The sequence below is a fragment of the Schistocerca nitens genome, chromosome 1 (genome assembly GCF_023898315.1).
Source record: "Schistocerca nitens isolate TAMUIC-IGC-003100 chromosome 1, iqSchNite1.1, whole genome shotgun sequence".
Lineage (NCBI taxonomy): Eukaryota > Metazoa > Arthropoda > Insecta > Orthoptera > Acrididae > Schistocerca > Schistocerca nitens.
In genome coordinates this window covers 1,125,541,532-1,125,554,545 of record NC_064614.1, presented here as the reverse complement: position 1 = coordinate 1,125,554,545, position 13,014 = coordinate 1,125,541,532, and the positions used below count along the sequence as shown (strand labels likewise).

General features: G+C 38.3%; 1 protein-coding gene across 2 annotated transcripts in view; it reads left to right on the top strand.

Moving 5' to 3' along the window:
* LOC126238586 (UBX domain-containing protein 11-like) overlaps positions 1–13,014 on the top strand; it is a 197,813-nt gene that overhangs the window by 40,626 nt on the left and 144,173 nt on the right. For both annotated transcript variants that reach the window (XM_049947801.1, XM_049947800.1), the window contains exon 2: positions 9,157–9,287. In XM_049947801.1, the coding sequence (XP_049803758.1) occupies positions 9,158–9,287 (130 nt within the window). In that variant the 5' untranslated portion in view covers position 9,157. The remainder of the gene's footprint in view (positions 1–9,156; positions 9,288–13,014) is intronic.

Here is a 13,014-nt window from a genome sequence, read left to right as displayed (position 1 = left end):
GCAAAATAATTCATTCAAATTCTGTAAGACTGTATCAGAGAATAATCAAGTTCATTAATGAATATGCATATAAAGCTGCTTTAATTGAAAGGTACCAATACAAACAAAATTTCGTTTTTGAAAATCTTTTTTTTTTTCATAATTTTGTTAAACACTATTCACAATGGAGTCAAAGGAAATGGCCATTGTGGAAAACTCATTCCAAAATGCAGTATGACAAGATGTTGGAAATCTGAGCTTGGCAAAATTTGAAAGTAATGCTTCAACTCATGAACTGGCCGATGGCTACCAAAACAACCAGGTTGGCATCCCACAATTAAAAATTAATGACACCTGTAATATAACTAATCATGATGTCAATATAATGGAGGGAAACATTCCACATGGGAAAAATATATCTAAAAACAAAGATGATGTGACTTACCAAACGAAAGCGCTGGCAGGTCGATAGACACACAAACAAACACAAACATACACATAAAATTCAAGCTTTCGCAACAAACTGTTGCCTCATCAGGAAAGAGGGAAGGAGAGGGAAAGACGAAAGGATGTGGGTTTTAAGGGAGAGGGTAAGGAGTCATTCCAATCCCGGGAGCGGAAAGACTTACCTTAGGGGGAAAAAAGGACGGGTGTACACTCGCACACACACACACATATCCATCCACACATATATAGACACAAGCAGACATATATGTCTGCTTGTGTGCGAGTGTATACCCGTCCTTTTTTCCCCCTAAGGTAAGTCTTTCCGCTCCCGGGATTGGAATGACTCCTTACCCTCTCCCTTAAAACCCACATCCTTTCGTCTTTCCCTCTCCTTCCCTCTTTCCTGATGAGGCAACAGTTTGTTGCGAAAGCTTGAATTTTGTGTGTATGTTTGTGTTTGTTTGTTTTTATCGACCTGCCAGCACTTTCGTTTGGTAAGTCACATCATCTTTGTTTTTAGATATAATCATGATGTTACTTGTATGAAACTCAGGTCTCATCGGGAAACATTTTTTCAAACAGTGAAACTGAAGCACACGACAGCGAGAATTCCTTTGATTATTTGCTCACAATATCACGAATGCAAGAACAAGAAACAGTTCACAAAAGCAATGCAAATACTAGTGGGACACACAGTTTGCACTGGAAAATCAGGCATTTAACAATTTCAAGAATACTATTAGTCAACAGTTCAGTGAGGCGAGCAAAACTATACGCACTGAATTATCTGATGAATTATCTGGTAAGTTCACAGAGCTCAGTAAACAACTAAAACAAGAAATAATTACCAACATGTCCCACAATATAAATACATTAATGGAAAAAGTAACATCCATAGTCTATTAACAGTCTGAACAACTTTCACGTGAGTTACAAAACCTTAGTGAAGCATATTCTCAAATTCAGAAGACGCAATCCGAAGTGGATGTGTCCCTAAAAAATGAGACGAACATGGTCAGTGAACTGCAAGACGTATGAAAAAACATATCTACAGAAATACACAAGTTGAGTCTAAGAGTAGATCAGTTAATTTTAGACTTAGAATTTGCCAAAAAACAGAGAGATAAGTCATGTGCAGATGTAAGGGAAATAATTGAAAAAACTGGAGCTGGGATGCTGGATAAGGGCAGCACCCTTGCTGAAAAGGTAGTGTCAGAATGCAAAATTTATGTACATGCTGTAGAAAAAGCTCTAAAAGAGAAAGAAAGTCAATTTCTAGCTAAAATAGATTTGGGTTTAAAGGAAGCAGAGGGAAGGTTACAAGGCAGTGATGCTAAAACTACTGACATTCCAAAACAGTGTATGACAGAAAACAAACCTATGCTTTTAGAGAAGTTATATACCTTCACTGGTTACCCACAATACGGGGTTAGTCTGTCAAAGGAAAGTAGCGAAGGTTGTATAATGCCAACAGTTGCACCTGTCAAGCAAGTGCGGTTGCCATACGCTATGCCATGAGCAAGCATGAAAATGCCTGTCACTGACTGTGCAGCTTGTTTTATCAACATTACTTGCAGATGATGGATTACTTAGGCATCGTCAATTTCCGATATTTACTTCTTAATTGAAAATAACACACCCTGTGGTCTTTATCAAAGCATTCCGAATCTTTTTACCTCGTTCATGGACCGAAGTCCAGAAAATTATATTTGTTGTTGGATACACACAGGGTAACATTCTGCTATGGGCTACAGACATGGCAGAATGTTGCCACTATTATGAACAGTGAGAGAGCATTTCTGTATAAGTATTGGTCTAAGGCTGTACAAGAGAGGCTCAGACTGAAGTATTCAACCCAGATCCATTCAGTAACAAGTATGGAAGTTGAAGGGGCTAGTTTGAAAAATATTCTAATAAAACCAGATACTGAACGAACTCGGTATCTCAAGTAGATTTTAAAGAGCTGTCTTTTGGCACATGTTAGGGAAAAGCTCATTGCTATCCTAGAACGTGACATCGAATACTTTCTATCTGTACTGTACTCAATAGATTTGACATATGAAGAGAGACCAGTGTAACCCAAACGTGTTAATATGCCTACAGCAACACAGAGATTTACGGACCAACAAGTAAACAATGGATTCGTAGTACAACACAGATGGCAACCGTACCCCACACAGGTCTATGGTAATGGTAATGGTAATCACAACGGCAATGGAGAAAGCCATAAAGGGGTGAGTAATGTATGGCCAGTCTGTACAATATGTAAGACACAAGCTACCGGCAATAATCAGCCAATCGCTTGCAAACGCAAAACAATAACAGACTACTAAATAAACCACAGACAGCGGAATTCGGCCAACGAAGTAACACACATATGCCGAATAACATGCAGAGGCAAAGAGAATTTCAGTCGAGAGCCTCTCAGGACACTAATTGGTGTAATCAAATACCAACGGTGAACATAGTGGAAGTTACGCCCAATCCAAAGATTGATGCCACTGAACTGGTCCTGGTAGGCCGCCATTCCGTGACCTTGGAGGGGCGAGGGGGGCACGAGCTTGATCAACACTAGTTTTATCAGATACGATCCAGGTAGGTATACCCTCTAATGATTAACTGCACCAACGCCAATTAAAAAGCAAGATAACCGAGGGTCCCATTGTCATGGTTAAACTTAATCGTGATTAAGTTGTCTCTGTGGTGCACCAATGTTAAACGCCGATTACCAAAACACGGTTAGCTAATCGGGAGTTTGACCGCGGTTAACTTCACGTGTTACAAAGGAAAGTGCCCATATACATGCAAAGATAATGATGTTCGCTGTCTGCCTGTGGCAAGGGTGTTGTAACTGCATTGGTCTGTGATACTTACGCGTGCTTTTCATATTGTTGGCGTAACATGAGCATTGTTACTGCACTATGGAGAACAAGAAAAGGACACCAAATTTTTCAAAATTCGAAGTAGATGTGTTTTGGAGTTGGTTGCCTCCAATTCAAGTATATTAGAGTGTAGAAAAACGGATGGTTGCACAGTTAGGGAAAAACTGGATGCATGGAAAAAATATAGCAACACAATTTAATTCAACTCCAGGTAAGATTAAATTTTATTTGAATCATAAATCAAACATCTGTTACTAAAGTAAATTAAAACACTGTTTTTCATGGTGCTTAGATTAATATTGAATAACAATTCAAGATACACACAACAAAAATATCAGCTACTATAAAATATATCCATTTCAGGTGTAACAAAAAGAAGGCCAGAAAGGCTTAAAACATGTTACAAGAATTTGAAGCGGAGGTTGCGGAAGGATTTGGCTGAAGAGAAGGTTCAAGTCTATAAAACAGGAGGAGGGAAAGCAGTATCAGTACCTAAAAAGAGTCCACACAATGCAGAAATACTGGAAATAGTTGGCTCATTATTGAAGTCACTGGAAAATACCTTTGATTCGGATGCACAGTACAGTGTAATAATGGATCTAAATGTAGATGTAGTTGATGATGCAGCAGTTGGCAATGCCAGCAGTACCACAAACAGTAATGGAACTGTAATTGCTGCTGAAGCTGGCAAAACCCTGATCCCAGAACGGGTTGTTAAGTAGAATGTTCAACAACCCTTCTCCAAACCTTCAAGTGCAGGAACACAAGAAACATGTAATCGGAGAGGGATGCCACCGAGACCTAAACCAATTTCCTCCTCTGCACTGGACAGTGTGATGCAGAAGAAGGTGGAAGTACTCCAGCAGCAACTGGAAACGATGAAGAGAGAACATATGAAAGAAATGAGAATAAAAAATCTCAAAATTATGGCACTAAAAGGAAAAATATTGGAAGGGAAGAACTCTAACAAATGTAATGTAAATGTTTAAAAAACATTTTGTTATTTGTGCACTGTAATAATTTCAAATAAAAATAATTACATATTTTACATGTATTAAGTAATAGTATACCTTATTGTTAATCAATTATAGTGTGATGAACTGCTCGTCCTGGTAATGTGTCATCACAATACATTTGTTGACCAGGAGGCATTGGCTCATTATCGTCGATTTCGGGGCCCTCTCGCTACATAATAGCCTCAGCAGCCACATAATTTCCATATCTTCTGGTGGCTCTTCCTTGCTTGTGATCCTTGCAATATTATGCAAGACAGCCGTACTCACTATAATTGCCATTGTCTTTTGTGGATTACACCTCATTCTCATAGATAAAATGGGGAATCTCCTCCTCCACAAACCAAAGTATCTCACTACAGTGTTCCTTGTTGTAATGTGAGACCTATTATATCGGTGCTCTGCCACACTCTGTGGATTTGAAAGTGGTATCAATAAGTAAGGTCTGCAGGTATAGCCACTATCTCCTAGTAAGTGACCAACTGGTATTTCACCATCTTCAAACTGTGCCCTTCGAGCGCAGTTATGAAATATTGTACTATCGTGCACAGAGCCAGGTCACCGAGCCACAATGTCTCATATTATTAAATTGTGGTTGCTGATTGTTTGACAGTTAAAAGAGAAAAGTTTGCATTCTGTCCCCCAGGTTACTGAATCCTTATGTGACTGCAATCCACTGTACCAATGACTATAGGAAATCCAGTCAATGTGTTGAAACCATCCATCACAGAGCGTACTTCCACTTGAGAAGGAAACTTTATGTATTGACGAGACATTGTTGCTATGATTCCCGACACTTCACTTATAATTTTTGTGCCACTGTAGAATGTACATTAGCACTGTCACCAATCACTATATTAAATGCTCCAGTTGCATATGCCCTTAATGTCATGGGTGAGACCGTATTATTTCGGTAAGTTGGAAATTCTAACCTATTGTGGATTTGATCAAATAACCACCACACTGTTTCTTTTGGAAGACTAATCCTCTCTTCAAATTTCCAGTCACCATAATCTTCCAAAGTATTTCCCCGTTCCACAACTACACCAACACGGTTGCAACGATGTATATGTTGAAGATATAGCATTTCGTCTTCTATTCCATCTAAAACGTCAAAACGCACTGCCATGTTACTTGTTTACAATAAGTTAACCGCAATCAATTCAAGATAATCGGCCCTTCGAGCTCGGTTAACTTTAATCGCGATCAAATCCCTCAATTAACTTTGATCGAGGTTGGTGCAGCTGAATATCAAGTTAATCAGGGTTAAATGCTGACTTGACTGCGGTTAACTTTTAATCGCCGTTGGTGCAGTCGGCCCTAAGTTGTATATATGTATAATAATATCAGATTTATGATACTGGAAAATCACATTCCAGAATCTATGTTGTTAGTTGATAAGGAACATTTTTTTTTTTTTGGTGTTTTTTCCTGTATTTCAGATGTGTAAATGATAAGGGGAGGGGATGTAACAAGGAAGAATTTTATGTGTCTAGTTACAATGATACTTTAAACACAGTGTTTTGCCTTGTGTGTAGCTGAGTCGTAAATGAATAAACGAAGTTGTGAAATGCACGGTAGCGTGCAGTGCAATACAAAACTCGCTGTGACGTTAGTGATAACAGAGTGACACAGCCCATGCGCATTGGGGAGAAAGTTAGTCAACAAACAGCAAGCGCCCTGAGTGCCAGACAGACACAGCTGAAAGTGTTGGAGCACCAAAAACAAACGAACCCTATGAGTTACAGCCTATACTAGCATTTTTAAAGTCTATTGCATAAAAAGAGACATAGGAAATTAAGGGAGAGTCTGTACGACAACTACGACTATCTATAGAATACACACAAACAAAGATAAACTAAGGGATTACATACATGGAAAGGGATCCTAAACTACGAGATGTTTAATGAAATTATGGCACTACGTACATTATATCTATATATTTACAAATTTAAGTATTTAAAGTACTCACATTAATTATAATTGAGGGACCAGAAAACTAGCAATTCCAATATAAAACTAGCAAGTCCAATATAAGTGGCAAACTGAATAAGAGGTCGCACCACGATTATAATACACTTTATCTTTCAGATTTATAAGTAAGTAGAGACGCACGCATGACATTAAATGAGTTTATGATGGCACAACTGCACACTAAAGTAAATGAATACATGGTTGAATATATGAAAGGGATATTAGTGAACATCGAGCCAACTTATCTATGAAGATTTAGTTTTAAGTTAGTATTAAGATTTTTTTTTCTAGGGAATGATGCATCGACATGTCCTAAAGCTATGGAAGATAAATGCTTGTTGAGTGTTAGGTACCATATAAACATAAGAAAGGACCGCACCACAAGTAAATATCATTGTAAGTTTATGATATGTATGAATATGATAGTGTGAAATTATATGTAGAAGAATACAGTTGCAGTACGTTGCACATCACAATGCTGAACTAAGGTGGAGCACTACCAAATAATCAAGGGACCAAAACCTAGCTACTGTGAGCATCGACTACCCATGAAAGCGTCAAACAGCAGATTTACATTGAAATTTTTATACACATATGCTACTTATATAAACACTATTTTATGCTCATTGTACATAACATATAGTATTGATTATACAACTCTGTATACCTCTGCATATGAAGTGGTTATCCTTTACACAATGAACATAACAAGTAAATATTGAGCTGCACTTTAAACACTGAATAAGTATTCGATATGATTGGTATTGTCAGGTTTGCATTGTGTTTATAAACAACAAACTGTTTTGTTCCTAGGATCACAATTAAGTCTAGTAACAAGACTTAACTGAGCATGTAAAAGCCTTTCCATGAAATTTCCTCAACTCTGTAGTGTGTAGATCCATCCTGGAGACTGCTAGAGAGGCGAGGCCATGCGTAGTTATTTGAGAAGTGCGTAGAGTCTGTTGTAGCTACCATTGTTTATTTCTTTAATTGTTTGAAATTGATAAGTATTGTTGCGACAAGAAGTCATTGTAAATTGAAATGAAATGTATGTCAATTTGTGCCGTAAAGAAAAGAAAAAAGATTCTATTATTGTATGAATTGTTATGTAAAGAATGTAAAACCAAACAAGAGTAAAGAGTGTACTCATATAATTGGAATTGAACAATGTAATGAAACCATAATGTAACAAAATGTACTAAACCAAAATGACAATCAGACTATAATGTATATAAGCAACAATAATGGCATGTCAGCAGATGAATAGGATAAGTTTATTTTTGTAGTTGTATTTTTTTATTTGTGTAGAATGTGGAAATGACACTATAGATATTTTGTGTAATGCAGTGGTATGAAAGACGCTAAAAAATGAAGCGCAAAAACATACAAAACCTGCCTGGAAAGTGTTAAGTGTGTGTGTGTGAGATATGTGTGTGCGTGTGTGTAATGAACTACAAAATGACAATACTTCATGCGACATGAATTTTCTGTGCTCGACAACGTTGTAAAAACATGAATTTTATGTGCTTGATAACGTCGTAAAAGCAGCAAAAAACTTACCTTGTCGGCAGATGTCGGATGTACGACTGGTGTCCCCGCTGAATAAGTGCGAGCGATGAGGTGAAATACATTCCTCGGGCCGCTGATATGGAAACCAGTTGTCACTGCAGCGAAGATTTCACAAAGGATCATGTCGCTGAACACGAGCTTCACGAATTTGTGTAGTGAAGGCTATGTGAACACATGACACGGGCACTCTGACTTTGTGTTAAACATGTGCAAGTGAGTTGGGATGGTAACAGATGTCAGGCTGCGCACACATGCTTCGCAAGCTAAACACTGGGCAGATACTGACTGACAATGATGGGATTACTTGGTTACAGCAAGCACTTTGTTATGACAGAAAACTTATGTGTGTAAGGGAGGTGACATGCCTACATAAATTGACTACCATATAGGATAACTACAATGGCTGAAAACTAAAGGCTATGCCCCTACCAGCCAGAGTTATCAACCCGTAAAAAGAGAAATAAGCTCAGACACTGCGCACCTCCGTATGACGTCAGTACACAGTGGGGGGCAATTGTAAAGAATCATATTATTTTTTTTCTTTTTCTTTTCTTTATATGTATAAAATAATAAGAATGTTGTACCACGGATAATATTGGCATTAAACAAAACAAGGAGAGATATGCTCTTCGGTTGATTAATCTTCACTTGTTTGTCTCTATAAGAGATAGCTGGCGGATGAATTACAAGTTCCACCGAGTTAATATTGTTAAAAAAGTGTGTTCCAACCGTACATTATAGAATTATTATAAAAATTATTAGGAAAGCAAAGTTTATTCGTACATTCACATTCTGTTCACCATTGGGCTCACACCGAGAATCCTGCATCAGGATGATCGAAACAAACAAGATTTTGCGTAAGCAGAGGAGGGCTGATCCAGAACCAGTATTGTCATACAAATCTCTTTAGCGGTTAAAGGAGAAGGATATATGTAAATTTACAAATGTTAATCTAATAATGTATTGAATATCGAAGATCTGTTGATATTAATGCCAGCTAAATTCACTCAGGATCTGAGTACTTTCCAATTTCTTTCAATTATTCTTCCAAAATTTCTTTTTTAATTATTTAAGCAGCAAATTTTAATCAGTTTGCCCTCCCCCTCCCCCCCACCCCCTATTATCTCTCTCAGCAACTATTCAACTTCATTTGTTGTCTGCAGTAAAACTAGTCTCTGGTTTTGCTGTTTTCCATTTTGTAAATATGCTATCTCGCTTTTGTGAAAATGTATCTGTGTTATATTTGGTTTAATTGTATATGTTGTCTTCACATTTTCAAATCTGTGATAAAGTATGTTTCAGATGAGTGAAATGAGGGGGAGTTGCAGTCATCACAAAGTGGCAGTCGGGAATTCTCCTTCAGATGCCTATTGCAACATCACTCATTTGTACAACAATCCAGGATTATTATCAGACATACCAGGTGAGTAACATGATTATGGTGAATATAAAGTAGTACCTGTTTGCAGCTTGTCTCAGCTGTTGTCAGCTCAGATTGTGTAAGATTGTGTTGCACTTACGTTAAATAAAGTTAGTTGAAATATGAACCAATAGAACTAGTCATTATAACTGTAATGGAAATTTCTGTATTGAAAAATATGTAAAATAAGGGAAAGGTAATCACTTACCTATAGTGGACTGATGAGTGGTGCACAGAAACAAGTAATAGAAAAAGTTAACACTAACTTTTGAGCTCTTGCTCTTTTTCATGTCTGGGTGGTTGTTTATGCGTGTATTCTTACTAGAAGAATAGCAAGGCTGTTTGCACATGGAATGACAGAAAAGGAATACAACAGGCAGGCAGTCTACATTGGCAGCTGGTTGTCGGCTGCTTGGCAGCGCAGTACTGGATATGGCGCAGCTCTGAAATGAGGAACTGTAGTTTGTGTGTGTGTGTGTGTGTGTGTGTGTGTGTGTGTGTGTGTGTGTGTGTGTGTGTGTGTGTGTGTGTGTGTGTGTGTGTGGAGGAGAGGGAATATTAACAGACAAAACAACTAAACATTACTATAGTGATTTGGCACAGTTGATTTGCACCATAACATACTGTAATCTTTATTTTGAAAACCCAATTATCTTGAGATTTACATACGTGCAAATATGGTGATGGTGGTTTGTGCTTGTTAAATCACTTGTATCTGAACACCATTGTATGTATCAGAGATTTGTGGCTTGTCCTCCCTGTTCATTTTCACTTGACAGTGTAATTTTACATTACAAATTTTTGTACATTTTCTTCCACTGATGTACCGATAATTTTATTTTAAACAGTAGATGTACAGTACACTATGAAATTTTTTCTCACTTCACATCTGCTTTCTCTATCAGATCTCTCCTTCAGTAGCCTGGGTACTCATAGTTGTATAAAATGGGATGTCTATCAACTTTCTGTATGAAACTAATGTTCATAACCAGCTTGTTCATCATCAAATTAAACCTATACAGAGTTGTGTTTGGGGACACAATGTAACTCAGACCGCCTGGCAACACAAGCGCCAAATCATCTAAAACAGGTTGGCAGTGCATTGCAAGTGATTTATTGGTATGTCACTGTGGAGTCGTGCCATTTGCATAGCTGTACTTAACTACACAGGAAGTTATTCACTGTCATCCCAGTACCAACACAGTTCAGAAAGGAGTTGCTTTTGAGATGCCCTGTATGTGGGGGGCTTAAGAGCCCAAAAAGTAGAGTTAACTGTTTTCTATTATGTATTTCTATGCATCATGCACCATTCCTCCATAGATATATGGTTACCTGTTCTTTATTTTATGAAGTCATTATAACAGTTGGTAGTGACATTTTGGCAATGCGCAACTGGTCATAAATGAGGGTCGATAGTCTAAGTAAATTAGAATTATATTAATACCTTCAGCTGCTGATGGGCGTTGATATAAATAAGTGGGGACAGGTGAAAATGTGTGCCCTGACCAGGACTCGAACCCGGGATCTCCTGCTTACAAAGTAAGACTGTGGGTCTCACGGGAGGCGTGCACGAGATAATCCCTGCAATCGCACTATCCTCTGTGCCCTCGGTGGCTGAGATGGATAGAGCGTCTGCTATGTAAGCAGGAGATCCCGGGTTCGAGCACTGGTCGGGGTACACATTTTCACCTGTCCCCGTTGATATATATCAACACTTGGCAGCAGCTGAAGGTATTAATATAATTCTAATTTCGTTCTGGATAGCTGCAGGTCATCAATGTTGTTTGTTCTTTCGGACATGTCCGAAATAACAGACACCGTATCCATATAAGTATATAGTCTAAGTAGTCTGGTATGAACTAGTGTAGCTGTATCAAGGTGAAACATTACAGAGTGTCACATACGGTAACGTATTTTGCTTCAGGACATTAAGAAAAATCAATATGACTGTAAATCAGATATCACCAAAGTGCATTGAGTCCCTTCCACCAAAACATCAGATATGTCATTAATAAAAAAGAAATTCTCATTTCCTTATGGGAAAAAAAGGATAGATGGAATGCCAGAAAATTTGTCGTGCATATCAGAACATCACAAGGAAAAACTGAAATTGAACGGATTAATTTTGGTGGAAAAAACAAATACTGTACTATGATAGAATCAATAAAAGAAAGGGGGAAGTGGCTGTAAATGCAAAAAAGTGGAGTTAAGTCCTGGGCCCATTTCGAATACAGTGCACAATAGTTGGCCAGAAAATACACAACTTGGTACTATGGTAGAGTGTCGATTGTCAGAACATTGGTCAACCAGATGACATGTTAACCAGACTGTTACTCGTGCACCTTCCCCAGACATTCTGGGATGATAATGGCGTTGAAACAGAGAATGACACGTGTAAAGCTGAAATACTAAACACCTTTTTCCAAAGCTGTTTCACAGAGGAAGACCGCACTAGAGTTCCTTCTCTAAATACTCACACGAATGAAAAAATTGGAGGCATCAAAATAAGTGTCCAAGGAATAGAAAAGTAACTGAAATCACTCAACAAAGGAAAGTCCACTGGACCTGATGGGATACCAATTCGATTCTACACAGATACATGAAAGAACTTGCCCCTCTTCTAACAGCCGTGTACCGCAAGTCTCTAGAGGAACGGAAGGTTCCAAATGATTGGAAAAGAGCACGGGTAGTTCCAGTTCTCCAGAAGGGTCATCGAGCAGATGCGCAAAACTATAGGCCTATATCTCTGACATCGATCTGTTGTAGAATTTTAGAATATGTTTATTGCTCGTGTATCATGTCATTTCTGGAAACACAAAATCTACTCTGTTGGAATCAACATGGATTCCGGAAACAGCGATCATGTGAGACCCAACTTGCTTTATTTGTTCATGAGACCCAGAAAATATTAGATATAGGCTCCCAGGTAGATGCCATTTTCCTTGACTTCTGGAAGGCATTCGATACAGTTTCGCACTGTCGCCTGATAAACAGAGTAAGAGCCTACAGAATATCAGACCAGCTGTGTGGCTGGATTGAAGAGTTTTTAACAAACAGAACACAGCATGTTGTTCTCAATGGAGAGACGTCTACATATGTTAAAGTAACTTCTGGTGTGCCACAGGGGAGTGTTATGGGACCATTGCTTTTCAAAATATATATATATATATATATAAATGACCTAGTAGATAGTGTCGGAAGTTCCATGCGGCTTTTCGCGGATGATGCTGTATTATACAGAGAAGTAGCAGCATTAGAAAATTGCAGCGAAATGCAGGAAGATCTGCACCGGATAGGCACTTGGTACAGGGAGTGGCAACTGACTCTTAACATAGACAAATGTGATGTATTGCAAATACATAGAAAGAAGGATACTTTATTGTATGATTATATGATAGCAGAACAAACACTGGTAGCAGTTACTTCTGTAAAATATCTGAGAGTATGCATACGGAACGATTTGAAGTGGAATGATCGTATAAAATTAATTGTAGGTAAGGCGGGTGCCAGGTTGAGATTCATTGGGAGAATCCTTAGAAAATGTAGTCCATCAACAAAGAAGGTGGCTTACAAAAAAACTCGTTCGACCTGTACTTGAGCATTGCTCATCAATGTGGGATCCATACCAGGTCAGGTTGACAGAGGAGATAGAGAAGATCCAAAGAAGAGCGGCGCGTTTCATCACAGGGTTATTTGGTAAGCATGATAGCGTTACGAAGATGTTTAGCAA